Source organism: Dromiciops gliroides, chromosome 2 (assembly GCF_019393635.1).
Source record: "Dromiciops gliroides isolate mDroGli1 chromosome 2, mDroGli1.pri, whole genome shotgun sequence".
Classification (NCBI taxonomy): domain Eukaryota; kingdom Metazoa; phylum Chordata; class Mammalia; order Microbiotheria; family Microbiotheriidae; genus Dromiciops; species Dromiciops gliroides.
The window spans coordinates 606,419,771-606,433,660 of record NC_057862.1 but is presented as its reverse complement, the minus strand read 5'-3'; the positions used below and the strand labels follow the sequence as shown (position 1 = coordinate 606,433,660).

General features: G+C 37.2%; 1 protein-coding gene across 4 annotated transcripts in view; it reads right to left on the bottom strand.

The window, feature by feature from the left end:
* SRBD1 (S1 RNA binding domain 1) overlaps positions 1 to 13,890 on the bottom strand; it is a 296,284-nt gene that overhangs the window by 272,984 nt on the left and 9,410 nt on the right. For all 4 annotated transcript variants that reach the window (XM_043989808.1, XM_043989812.1, XM_043989811.1 and 1 more), the window contains one exon: positions 10,948 to 11,334. In XM_043989808.1, coding sequence (XP_043845743.1) covers positions 10,948 to 11,334 — 387 coding nt within the window. The remainder of the gene's footprint in view (positions 1 to 10,947; positions 11,335 to 13,890) is intronic.

The following is a 13,890-nucleotide window of genomic DNA, read 5'->3' as shown; positions in this document are numbered from 1 at the left end:
GAATGTGTACAGGCTTTTAGTCAGAGGGCATAGCTCACTGAACATTAGAGAATTCATACTGAAGCAAAAAATATGACTGTAATGAATGTGGGAAGACCTTCCATTGGAGCACAAGATTTAGTGAATATCAAAGAATTCATCCTGGAGAGAAATCTTTTGAATGTAAAAGATGTGGAAAAGCCTTCTATCAGAAAACATACTTCCTCAACTATCAAATATTAATAGTGAAGAAAAACTTTATGAATGTCATGAATGTGAGACCTTCAACCAGAGAGAGTGGCTTATTCTACATCAGAGATTTCACATTGAAGAAAAACGTTTAGAATGTAATGAATGTAGCAAAACCTTTTATCAGTGTTTTTGCCTCACTGACCATTAGAGAATTCATACGGGAGAAAACTTTATGAATGCAATTTATATAAGAAGCCTTTCTGCTAGAGGAAGCTTTACTCACCATGAGAGAAGTCACCTTGGAAAAAAACAAAAAATCAAAAAAAAAAACACACTTTAGGAATGCAGTGTATCTAAGGCTTTCCACCAGAGAGGGTACCTTTCTTATCATCAGAAAATTCATACTAGAGAAAAACGTTATGAATGTCATCAATATAAGAAGGGCTTTAACAAAAAGTCACTTCTCATTCAATATCAGAGTTCATATGGGAGAAAAACTTTTTGAAAACAATGAAGGTGAAAAAGCCTTACCAGCTGGAGAAAAACCTTATGAATACAATCTATGCAACACTTTCTGTGGGAGAGAAAGCCTTACTCAGCATGTAAGAATTTACACTTTATGGAGAAAAGTTTTATGATTGCAAAGTGATATCCTGAATGTGAGTAAGCTCTTAGCAAAAAGGCATAGCTTACTCAACATCAGAGACTTCATGCTGGAGAAAGACCTTATGAATGTACTCAAAGAAGATAGACTATTTTTTTCATCTTCAAGGAGTTTGTAATATTCCATGGTTGATAACAGATGAAAAAATGACCTTTTAATTACTTATTTGGGGAAAAGAGGGAGTAGGAAAAGGTTCCATGGAAGAGGTAGGAACCAGGTTGAGTCTTGAAAGAAACTAAAGGATTCTAAGAGCTGAAGATGAAGATAAAGTAAATGCCAAGAATGAGAGCTTGTGAAAAGCCATAGGCATGGAAGACAGAATACCAAATTTGGCAAGCAGTATGTAAGCCAGTTTGGCTGTCATGGAGAGATGGTAAAGGGAAATAATAGGAAATAAGTCTGTGTGATGGGCTGAAGGCAGATTGGGAGGGGCTTCAGATGACAGAATAAGGAGTTTGTATTTTATCTTAGAGGCAATCATGAGCCACTAACCCTTTTTGAGTAGCTCTCTACTAAGATTATTAGTACTATCCACAGTATATGGCTCAAAGACTGGCAATAATGAAAGGGCAATTGTAAGAAAGAATAAAGTACATCACCCACCTCTGAAGAGTTCTGAGACTATGGAAGGGCAACATTGATATGTTGGTTAGTTTTGCTAAAATTTTTTCTTCCATCCCTGCCCCACTGTGCTTCTATTTTGTCATAAGGGATGGAGGTCTGGGAAAGGAACATAGATGACCTAATAAATAAAATTAATGAGTTCTGTGTTTTGAAAAAAATACAATACATAGTCTAATGGTACAAACAAGAAATAAACTGGAGATAATCACAGAGGAGAAGCACTAGCATTAAGGGGGATCAAAAAAAGCTTCTTGTGAAAGATTTAGCTAGAACTTCAAGGAAGCCAAGGAAGCCAGGAGGCAGAGAGAAGAAAGGAGAAAATTCTAGGCATGAGGAGAGAGACGATGAAAATGCTCATATATCTTGATCAAGGAAAAGCAAGTGGATCAGTGTCATTGGATCACAAAATATGTGAATGGGAGCAAAGTGTAAATAGGATGGAAAGCAGGGAAAGGCCCAGGTTATGATGGGTTTTAAAGGCAAACAGAGGATATTATATTTCATCCTGGAGATCGACAGAGCCACTGAAGTTCATGGTCAGACCTACACATTTTAAGATCAATTTGATAACTGAGTGGAAGATGGATGGTAGTGAGGAGAGATTTGAGGCAGGGAAACCCAGCAGACTTTTGCAGTAATTCAAGTGTGAGTGGATGAGGTCCAGCACAGAACCAGAGAAGAAAAGGGGACATACACAGAAGCAGCTCTGGAAGTAGAATAGACAGGCTTTGGCAACAGAGAAGTAGATCTGAAAATCATCAGTAAATAACTGAATCTATGGGAGTGGAGGAGATCGCCAAGAAAAATAAGATGGGATAAGAGTGAGTGAGGAACTGAGGTTGACATCTAGGCTTTGTACTCGGATAACTGGAAGGATGGTGATGTCCTAGACAGTAAGAGGAAAATTAGAAAGAGGGAAGGAATTTAGGGGAAAACTTAACGACCAATGGGCATTTTAAAACGAGATTGGATAAATTACGGCTGAATAAAATACATCTGAGAACCGTCTGGGTGACTAAGAAGGATGGTGGTAGAAGGGAGGAAGGTTTGAGGGGAAAGATAATTAGTTCGGTTTTGGACATGCTGAATTTAAGATCTCTATAAGGCATTCAGCTAGAGATATCTAATAGGCAGTTAGAGATGTGAGGCTGGAAGTCGGGAGGAAAGTTAGGGTAGTTAAGAATCTTCAGTAGAGTGATGATAACTAAATCTATGAGAGCTGATAAGATCACCAAGAAAAATGGTATAGAGGAAGAAGAGAAAAGGTCCCAGAGCAGAGTGCTTGGGGCACACCATTACTGGGCATGACCTGGAAGATCCATGAAAGGAGAATAAGAAGGAACAATCAGATGGCTTGGAAGAGGACCACGAAAATCTGGAGAAAAAAAGAGTTCAAAAAGGATGAGAACTGAGGGGAAAAAAAACACATTAAAATTAGTGATTAAGAAATTATTAACTGCAGAGAGAAATGTCAGATGAATGATATGGTCAGAAGCCAAACTGCAAAGTTAAGAAGAGTGTAAAAGGAAAGGAAGTGAAAGACATTGATTGTAATTCTTAAGGACTTTAGACACATAAGAGAGATTATATGGCAATAAGTAGTGGGCATGGACAGATCATATGAAGGGTTTCTTTGCATCTAATGAAATCTCTGCACCCTGAAGAATGTACTTAAAAATAATAATAAAATAAAATACATAGGCTCACAAAAGAAACCAATTATACTGAAATAAAATTAACAAAAAAAAATTTTTAACAAGTTACTAGAACTCAGATTAATAGTCCTTGAATTCTATCTAGATTTTCTTAACTGAAACTTACTGAACCTGGGACAATTCCTGTTTGTGTGCTGTTTTTCATTTTTTCTGCCAAAGAATCAAATAAATTAATATATATTTACAACACTAATAGACTTCCTATCAATTACAAATAAAGGGAAGATAAGAGGAACATGAACAATAATGTCTATACCAACTTCATTCCAAATTTCATATTTATTATTCACTGATAAGCTACATTTTGTTTTTGGTTTTTTTGTGGAGCAATGCAGGTTAAGTGACTTGCCCAGGGTCACACAGCTAGTATGTGTCAAGTGTCTGAGGCTAGATTTGAACTCAGGTCCTCCTGAATCCAGGACCAGTGCTTTATCCACTGTACCACCTAGCTGCCTCCAAGTTACATTTTTTTAAAGTTACATTTCACTAAGTTTTCTTGGCACAATTCCCAGCATGTCAGATGGGAGATGAGGACAAGAGGCCCTAACTCTTAAAGAGCACAAGCTCATTTATCCAGCCATGTTCTTTGAAGATCCTCAGTTTATCCAGATAATCTGCTAAGTGAACTAGCCTGCACAAAGGTTTCTCTTTAACCCATTCCTTTATTTAACTGACAAATAATTCTCAAAGATCTATATTATACATAAGACACTGTACAAAATTAAAAATATTGAAGTTACTAACATGAAGGAAATTATAAATGCTGAAATGGATTTATATCACACTTCCTTTTGGTGTTGTGGATAGAACACTGGGCCTGAAGTCAGGAAGACCCAAATTAAAAATCAGTCTCAGGAGGCAGCTAGGTGGCGCCATGGATAAAGCACCAGCCCTGGATTCAGGAGGACCTGAGTTCAAATGCAGCCTCAGACACTTGACAATTACTAGCTGTGTGACCCTGGGCAAGTCACTTAACCCTCACTACCCCGCAAAAAAAAAAATTAAAAAATTAAAATAAATCAGTCTCTAACACTGGCTGTATCACCCTGAGCAAGTCATTTAACTTCTGTTTGCTTTGGTTTCCTCATCTATAAGATGAGGATAATGATAGCACCTACCATGCAGCCAAACTGTTCCAAACCCAAATTTATGTCATAATGAGAAATTTGTTTGTTTTTTACAGTTATAAAACAAGGTAAAAATGATAAAGGAAGGTACAAATTTTCCCCTGATCTATTTGTCTAAGGAGAAAATCCTTTGCAAGGCTAAATTTCTCAACCCTTTTCTTAAAATGTTTAGAAGATGACCCAGTTGTTAAATCATTTTTAAGACTTAAAAAAATTGAGATTTCAGACGCAACAGATGTAAGATCAAAATGGACCACAGTATATGCCCATTTTTAGGTAAAGTCATTATTCTTTAATGATATAAATAGATGTAATTCCCAAAATGATACTAATTCTTTTGAATGATCAAGATGATAAATGTGCCTATGTCTTAGGGGAGTGGATGTTCGTGTAGGTGTCTCTTTCCTTCAGTATGGGTAGCCCTAATTTCTTAGGCTCACACCAATAACAGTGCTTAACAGACACCTACATTTTACTGTTTAAGGAATTCAACTTCAATTTGCAGGTTTCAGTTGCAAAGATCTCCATGTTAAACTGTCAACAAACAGTTCACATTACTGGTGCAGGAACACCATTTACTGATGAAAAAAAAAAAGGTTACAGAGCACAGAGTAAAATAAATCATTTTTTGTAATTCTGTTTTCTGAGGCAGTTTCCAAGAGTAAATAACTTTCAAAAAAATTTTTTTTACCCCTTAAGCCTTTACAACAGATGAATCACATACAATAATGTTTTGTTTTCTCAGGTGCGTAACTAAGACCACCTACTTTCTTTACCTAAGCACCCAATATGTGCTCTTTCCCTGGCCACAACAGGCTGCTTCTTATTTTTCCTATGAATAACAACAGCTACAGAAACATTCCAGAAATAAAAATAAATCTCTGGATGTTGCTGGAAAATATTTCATTTTATTTCAATTTGTATACTTCTCAACCTTGATAGCTTTCCTTTTACAAAGCTGTTAACTTACAGGAAAAAAATAATCTGGATGGATGTTATTTTTAACAGTTCATTGACTCCTTTATTATTTCTGACATTTGCAAATGAAAACAGCATCTTGAATTAAGTACTCTTATGTTTCTATTACAACAATCTATTATAATTTTCTATTGGTCACATTATATCTTTATCAGAAATCAATTTCAGAGAATAAAAAGAGTAGGAGTTCTGACTTCAGATGCTAAGAATATCTGTCTACCTGCCAGTATTTTAAATATTAAAGAAAGGATTTTTTAAATCTAGAAAAAAAGCTTTTAAGAATATTGTCTTAAGTGAGAACAAACTTTTGTGTCAGAAGTCCCCTCAAAAGTTACATAAAAATAAAATCTGATTCACAAATGTAATTCTAGATCCCAAAAACTTTACCTGAAGCAGTAAAATTAGCTATGAGATTGAAAAAAAAAAACCCAAGCAGTTAACTAAGCACGAATGTATTGCACTTAACATCCCTAAAAGATTAAAACTGACTAACCCTACCAAATATTCCCAGTAGAGGTAATTATCACTTTTAAGCTCTAAGTTTCCACAATGAAATGAGTATGTCAATTTAGTATGCTCAACATGGCCTCAAATACACCATCAAAGGCAGGGAGATGCAGAATAAATAGCATGAGAGCATTACAACTGGCAATTTCTTAGTACACCCACTTTCCAGAATAACAGAACAACTCTCCTAACCAAAGCCACAAAATTACACAGTATGAGGATTCAAATTTTTCCCCATTGTTGCTCAAACATAAAAAGCATCCTTTTAAAGATCATAAAAACTGAAGAGAGGAGAGGAGGGATGTCCAGAGGAATAGCTTATCAAATTTCCTCACCTTTAGAACTTACATAGTAGGCAATTAAGGGAAATTCTTCTCTGAAAAAAAAAAAAAAGAATCAGCTGCTACAGGATGATTTTTGGCAAAACTGCAAATAGGCAAAGTCTATCTTTGGAACTCTCTCCCCTTCCTTTCAAAGACCCTCTTACAGTTTCTTATAGCCTCTCTTCCTTACTCTTTAGGTATCTAGTACTATAATACTCTAGTCTATCTTCCACTCAACTGTCAAATGGATCTTAAAATGTGCCAGTCTGACCATGACACTCCTATTCAATAAACTCAAGTGGTCCCCTATTACCAGCAGGATTGAATATAAAATTCTCCATTTGGCTTTGTTGTCATTTAGTCATTTTTCAGTCGTGTCCAACTCTTTGTCACCCAATCTGGGGTTTTGTTGGCAAAGATACTGGAGTAGTTTCCCATTTCCTTCTCCAGCTCATTTTACAGGTGAGGAAACTGAGGCAAACTGGGTTTAGTGACTTGCCCAGGGTCACCTAGCTGCTAAGTATCTGAGGACAGATTTGATGAGTCCTCCTGACTCCGGGCTCAGCTTTCTGCACAATGGCGCCACCTAGCAACCCAGAACTCCCTAGATGTTTGACTTGAAAGCCCATCATAATCTGGCCCTTTCCCTCCTTTGCAGTCTCCTTGTTCCCATCCACATATTTGGTGATCCAATGACACTGCACTACTTGTTGCTCCTCACATCAGACATTCCACTTCCTGACTAAGCATTTTCACTCTCTCTCTCCTCCTGTCACAATTTTTTCCCTTCTCTCTGCCTCCTGGCTTCTTGTCTCCCTTCAAATCCCAGCTAAAATACAATCTTCCACAAGAAGCCTTTTTTGATCTTCCTTAGTGCTCATGCTTCTCCTCTGACTATTTCCAATTTATAGATGGTTGGTACATAGTTGTTTTCATGTTGTCACATACTCCTTGAGAGTAAGGACTGTGTTTTACCCTTCTCAACAAGGTGTTTGTTGACTAACTGAATGACTGCCTCAACCGCAGAAAAAGATAAGATAAAAACACAGGCAAATAAGTGTTCCCCAAAACTAAAAGCAAAAAATGATCTAAAATATTACACACAGAAGTTCTGAAAATACTGGTTGTTAGAGATTACTTTTCCATGAGAAGCTAAAAATGTACCAAAAGAGAATTATGAAAGGAGAGAATTATGTGTTTCTACTTTCTAAAATAAAGAAATGATTGCAACTAATAAGAAAACTCAAGTAGTCAACTCGTAATCATCTTTCTCTGATCCATGTAACTACAAGGTCTTTAAAAGTATTTGCAATAAGAAACAACAGTGAGTTCTTTCTTCCTAGTCATGCATAGCATTCATAGTACTAGGAGATTTGTCTAATTTTTCTGGTTAGAAACAGACACCAAATAATTATTCCATGTTTTCTCTAAATACTTAAGGTACAAGGGAACTATGTGTGTTTAATTAACTAGGTGGTTAATTTGTGTCAATAGTCAGTTAACTCCCAACTACCTACAAAAATGTAAGGAAGAAGAGGTGTGACTGACATTAGAAAATCCTAAATTACCTCAAAATTACCTCAAAATAGGTTTAGAGAGCAATTAGATACACATGATCAGATGCATACCCATACACTCAACCCTTCTATGGCCTATGCTAAAGCCTACTGTCAGAAAGTGAACTGATGCCATCTTGGGGAGGGAGGGAAAAAAATTTGGAACTCAAAATCTTATAAAAATGTAACTGGAAAATAAAATAAAATACTACCAAAAAAGAAAAAAAAAGTGAGCTGAAGGAAAGATTTTGAATAGTCCATCAGTAAAAGGAAAAAATCAAACAATTAAGTACTTCCTTAAAAATTTCCCCAATTTTCCTACATCTATTTGAAAAGAAAAGGTATCTAAACTCTTTAGTATCTAAAGAGTTACCACTAGCGTACTCAGAACAGATGACAGCTGTAGCAACCACCTCTCCAAACTCATAAGCAAGGGATGCCCAGATTCACTATGAGTGGGATTGTTGCAGCTGCCAGAAACCATTTAAAAACAATTTGAAGATTCTGTAGGAGGCAAGAAAATCTGCTCAAATTTGACAAGAAGGACTAAAATTCTCAAACATTCCAAATATTCATAAAACAGCCATGAAGAAATTTACTTTTACTAAATATTTATAATACATCACAACAAAGGATATTTTTATTCTTTGTGCCAGTTAACCAAGTTTTGACCTCTTCTCCTTATTTCATTTTTCTGCTTCTCTTCTATCACAGACCCTTAACCCAAGGTAGCACCTCTCTCTCAATCAATCCTTGCCCCTTTTTTGTTCTCTTCTGCAACTGTCCTTGTCCTTCCCTCTTTCTGTTTCTCTTTGGGAATCTAATATCCAAAGGGTTTCACCAGTTGTTATATGAATAGCAACAGTAAAGAAGTCCTCAGAGCAGAGGGGTACAGAAGAGACAGAGAAAGAACAGAAAAAACCACTAGCAAGAAAGAAGATTCAGGGGACAACTGGGTGGCACAGTAGATAAAAGTACTGGCCCTGGATTCAGGAGGACCTGAGTTCAAATCCGGGCTCAGACACTTGACACTTACTAGCTGTGTGACCCTGGGCAAGTCACTTAACCCTCATTGCCCCACAAAAAAAAAAAAAAAAAAAGGTTCAGGTTTGATAATGTGCTGGACCAGTAGTCCATCTACAATCCTAAAAATTGACCTCCTAAATGAAGTTGTACAAAGTTAAAATAAAATAATAAGGGTTCTGAATAATAATAATAATAGCTAACATTTCTATAGGTCTACTATGTGCCTTCAAGCAGTGTGCTAAATGCTTTACAACGATTATCTCATTTAATCCTCACAACAACCCTGGAAGTAGGAGGTTTTATCCCCATTTTACAGATTAAAAAAACTGAAGCAAACAGAGATTATGTGAATTGCCCAAGCTAGTATGAGTCTGAGGCCACATTTGAACTCAGGTCTTCCTGACCCCAGGCCCAGTCCTCTATATAAGAGGTGCCAGTGCCATCGAGCTGCCCCCTGAAGAATGGAGACACATGTGTGCACACACACATACACAGTGAATACAGAATTAAACCATTAAAAGCAGCCCTGGACTACCTCATTTTCAACCTCTGAAAGGTTTTTTTGCACTACCCCATGTACATTTATGCCAATTCCCACCCCCCCCCAACCCTCTGTGTCTTCCTCTCTGTGTTCAGTAAATGCCAACTAAATTAAAGATTACTTGAATACTTCAAAAGACCTACAGTTTTGTCAAAAAAGGTATTCCCTCCACCAACAAAAATTAAAATCTCTCCAAGTTTTAATATGTTATCTTCATTAATTAATATGCCAAAAAAAAACCATTGCCTGATAGTTCATCTTAAGGTCAGCCTTTCTTGCAGCAGCTAAAACGGTCTTCAAATATCAGAAGCATATTCCACTACCAGACCCACAAGCTTAGTTGGACAAGCCTGTGAGAGTCTGTGTTCTGTTGGCATAATCTTTGGAAACCCAAGGTCACCTACATACCACAATGAGGCTTTGACCAAGATTTTAATAGTGGAACCTAAGCATCAGTTTTCTAAGCCATCTATAAAAAACTTTTGCTAACCACTCTTTTATATTATCTGTGCCTCTAATCCCCTGTGATGGCACATATAATCAAGAAGTGACTGTATGACTAATATATCAAAATGTTAGCACAGAACAAGAATAAGTTCTCTAATGCTATAGCTATAACAGCCAGCTGTTCCAAGCAAAAATCTATGGAAACACTAGCAAATTCTGTTATTTCTCTCTGGCTAATCTATAGCTAAAGAATAAAGCTACAGGATTATGGGGGCCTCCATGGATCAAAGTGATACATGAGGGAAGCATTAACCTCACAATGAACTTGCAGATGATGGTTTTTCAGCCACAATAATTCATGGAGAGGTATGTCCCATTTTATATAATAATTAATTCAAAACCTCAACAGATCCATAAAGTTTCATCAGTAAGAGTACTTCCCTGCAAAATTTAGTAGTCGTCTTCAGGAGTTGGGGTAGGAAAACAAAAAAGCATCACATGCTTGCCACTTTTCTGGGGATGAGCCCCTTCACACTTATGTTATTTAAACTGATTCCCAGATAAGAGACACACAACACAGTCTGCCAAAGGGCCATGATCTAAGGCTTTCCAGCATGCATGGACCTGTCAGAAGTCAGTCACCCTTCACCAGTATAAACTTCAAGAAGAATCACCTTCACACCACACTGAAGCAGAGTAGGACTACAGTGGAACTCATGTAATAGTATAGATATCTATATATGTACAGATATATATACCTGAAAAGCTATATGCATATAAGATACATATACATATACCTAAAAAACTGCCACTAAGTCTAATTTTCATCAATTTTCTCCTACTTTACCACCGAACTATATTATAATTTGAGAGGTGCTAGGCAATAGCTTCTAACACTTCAAAGTTTCTTTGGCCTCTGCCATTGTCAAGTAGCTCATGATCTGAAAATAAACATTTAAATACAGCAGGGAGTTATACATAGGAACCCCAAATGAATATTTTAGTAATGAGAACAATCACCTCCTAAATTATCTATTTAAAATCTAGATTTTAAAGGAAGGTACCACTACTTTAAGAAACAGTTATTTTTCTCTCTAGAGACTCAACAAAAGATGATATGTTGGACTATCTGTGTTATATGGGAAAATATTGTTATTTATGGAACATGTTCCCTGGGATTGTTAGGGCCTTCCCTCAGCATTCTGAAAGCATTCCCTTTTTCAAAGAGAGCAATAAAAAGAAGTAGAAAGAAAAAGTTTATTTCATACCTGTACCATGTCCCAGTTCATTTCCAACTCCTCCTGAACCTTGCCGACATTTCCTGCAGTTTTGACAGGCTGTCCCTGAGGAAACATTGTAGATTTTATTTTCTTTAAAGGGGGTTCACCAAATGTAAGGTCCTCTTCATCTTCTCCCTTCTTTATGCTGATTCCTCCCTGCATGGTGCTTGTTGATGGTATCTCGATGCCACCACCACCACCATCTAAGTTGTCAGTTCTGCAGATCACCTCCTCAACCTTCAGTTTTTTGGCCTTCTGCGTTCGAGGCTTATTAGATACTCTCTTCCGTGTGCTATTTGTAGTTTTCTGGTTTTGCAAAGCTTTGAGTTCATCTTTGCTGTCTTCCGAAACATCATCAATAAGCACAGACCTATTCTGTCAAACCATCAAGTAAACATGTGATTAAAACAACATCAAAGCCAATTCCCCAAAAGCCTTTAAATTCAATTACAAAGTTTTTAATCTGTGTCCCCCAGGCACAGAGAAGCAAAGCAAACACAAGCATTAAAGCAGAGTAAAGAACAGACAAGGTTTCAACCTTCATGCAGGTAAAAGATCTAACCAACTCATAACTCTGGAAGACCCAACCTTCCCTGAAATTACAATAGACACCTGAAAAAGCAACTGTGTTCAGTCTGAATTTCACCCACAAATAGAACAATGCAAATAAGTAAAATCCACTGTGTCTATTTCATTTTAATAAATTTCAAATATGTAACACCACCAACCTATCACATCTTCCCCCAAAAGTTTATGGTACACAAATCACTGACAAAATGCTGCCAAGTGCACTCAAAGGAACTATGTCACCATAAAAGCACTGAATAAAATTCAGTTCTACAAGAGACCAGGAGGGTAGGAATAGCATACATAAATGAAATTCAATAATGAATTTCAAACCTCCTACTCCAGAATCAAACTCTTTAACAGATGTTCACAAGTGACAACATTGCATGATTTAAGATTACCTTTCTTTTCATCACCTTTCTCATTCCCTGGTAGAGACATTTATGCACATACTAGTGGTTCCATAAACATCTATTGAATAAACAAATGAACCAAGCAATCAAACTTTCAAAAGTATGGGTGATCCAGCAAGAAATAAGCTGCCGAAATTATCCACAAATGAAATAATCAAAGCAAAACAATTCAAAGTCTTTGACATTTTCATAAAGCTATGTGGATAAAGGACCTGAGACCCTGAATCCATCCCTTAAACCTTTAGGCAAGACTCAACTAAACTATTGCAAAAATACAGAAATCAAAACTAATTTTTAAAGCCTCTCACAAAATTTGTTGCACCACTGCCCCACAACACCACCACCACCCCCCCCCCCAACCTATTCTGGTGTTTAATAGACTTTACTGTCAAGAATTCCTTCCTTTTATCTGTCATGCTACAGAGACCCTATGGCATAGCAGATAGAATGCTGGACTTGAAATCCTGGGGACTTAGTTAGAATCCCACCTAAGACAATTAACAGTTGTGTGGCCTTGAGTAAGTCGCTTAACCTGAATCGAATCTTCTCATCTGTAAAATGAAGATAATGAGAGCACCTTCCTAGAAAAGTACTGTATGACTCAAATGTGAGATTATGCATGTAAAGTACTTTACAGATCTTAAGAGTATCATATAAATGTAACCTATTAATGTTTTACATAATTGCACATATATAATCTATATCTGATTGCTTACCACTTCAGGAAGGGGGGAGGGGAGGGAGGGAAGGAATTTGGAACTCAACATTTTAAATGAAAATGTTTATTAAAACCAAATAAATTAAATAAATAAATAGATATACTCTATAATTATACTTTAAGTTAATCTCTTTTTATTTTATCTCTTCTGCAGAAGGTCTCACTTTACATAAATTTCTATTGCAAATCTGACTTCGTGTAAAGAATCCTGAAAGAAATTTGCATTCCCAAAGACGACCTTATGTTAATACATTATGGTGTACTCTCTCTGTTCCTGTCCCTCAGTATGAGGGTTTGGTTCTTACCTTGGTGCTCCCACCCCACGCACAAACCAAAAAAACCAAAAACTCTTCCAAATGAAAGCAGAACAGATATGGTGAGGAGAGAACAATCACTGCAAATGGAGACCTACACCCCCTTCTACCTATCCCGACTAACACTCCCAACCTCCTCACCCCTGGTCTAGCAATGTCTGTCTTCTGATCATCCATACCAAGAGTCTCTGCCCAGCCCCACCCACCCGCCCCTTAAACCTGCTGTCTGTCTCCTGTGTTCGTTCAGGCCCTGTCTCCCCCCTCCCCCAGGCCCCAACATGGCTAGCCCCAGTGTTCCTGCTCTTGTTCCTCTGTCCATCTTGAACCACGTACTGGCACCTTTCTGGCCTCCTTCCCTCCCTTCCCCAACTCCCAGGGCAAATTCACATTGTGTAAAAATCCTTTATGTAGAGGCCTGCACAATAGATGGCAAGTTAATGTGTATACTGCTCTATCACCCATCAGCCTTTTCTCTTCTGACTAAATTAACTAAAATTCCTGTTTTTGTCTTCATAAAGGAAAGTGATTAAGAATGGTGAAATCTTTGTGATAACCTATTTTCATATGCTTTTCCAAATTGTTTTCAATTTAGGTATAAGATGCCTATCTAGCTGTAGAATTCTAAAACTATGGCTGACCAGTGTGGTATTCCCAATGGAAAGAGGCCCTCATGATTCTTTTTTTATTTAAACAGATTTCCTTTTATTCTGTATTCTGCCAAATGAGGAAACCCCTCTGTGATGTAATCTTCAAAGAGTCACCTATGGCACTGAGATATGAAATAACTTGCCCAGAGCCACACTGCCAACACAGGTCACTCTCTAAAGTCCATCTCTCTATCCAGTTCCTATTGATCAAGGGAAGAGAGCTGAGCCTCACCCCAGGATCACAGTTAGGAAATAATCTTGTTGGTCATTGG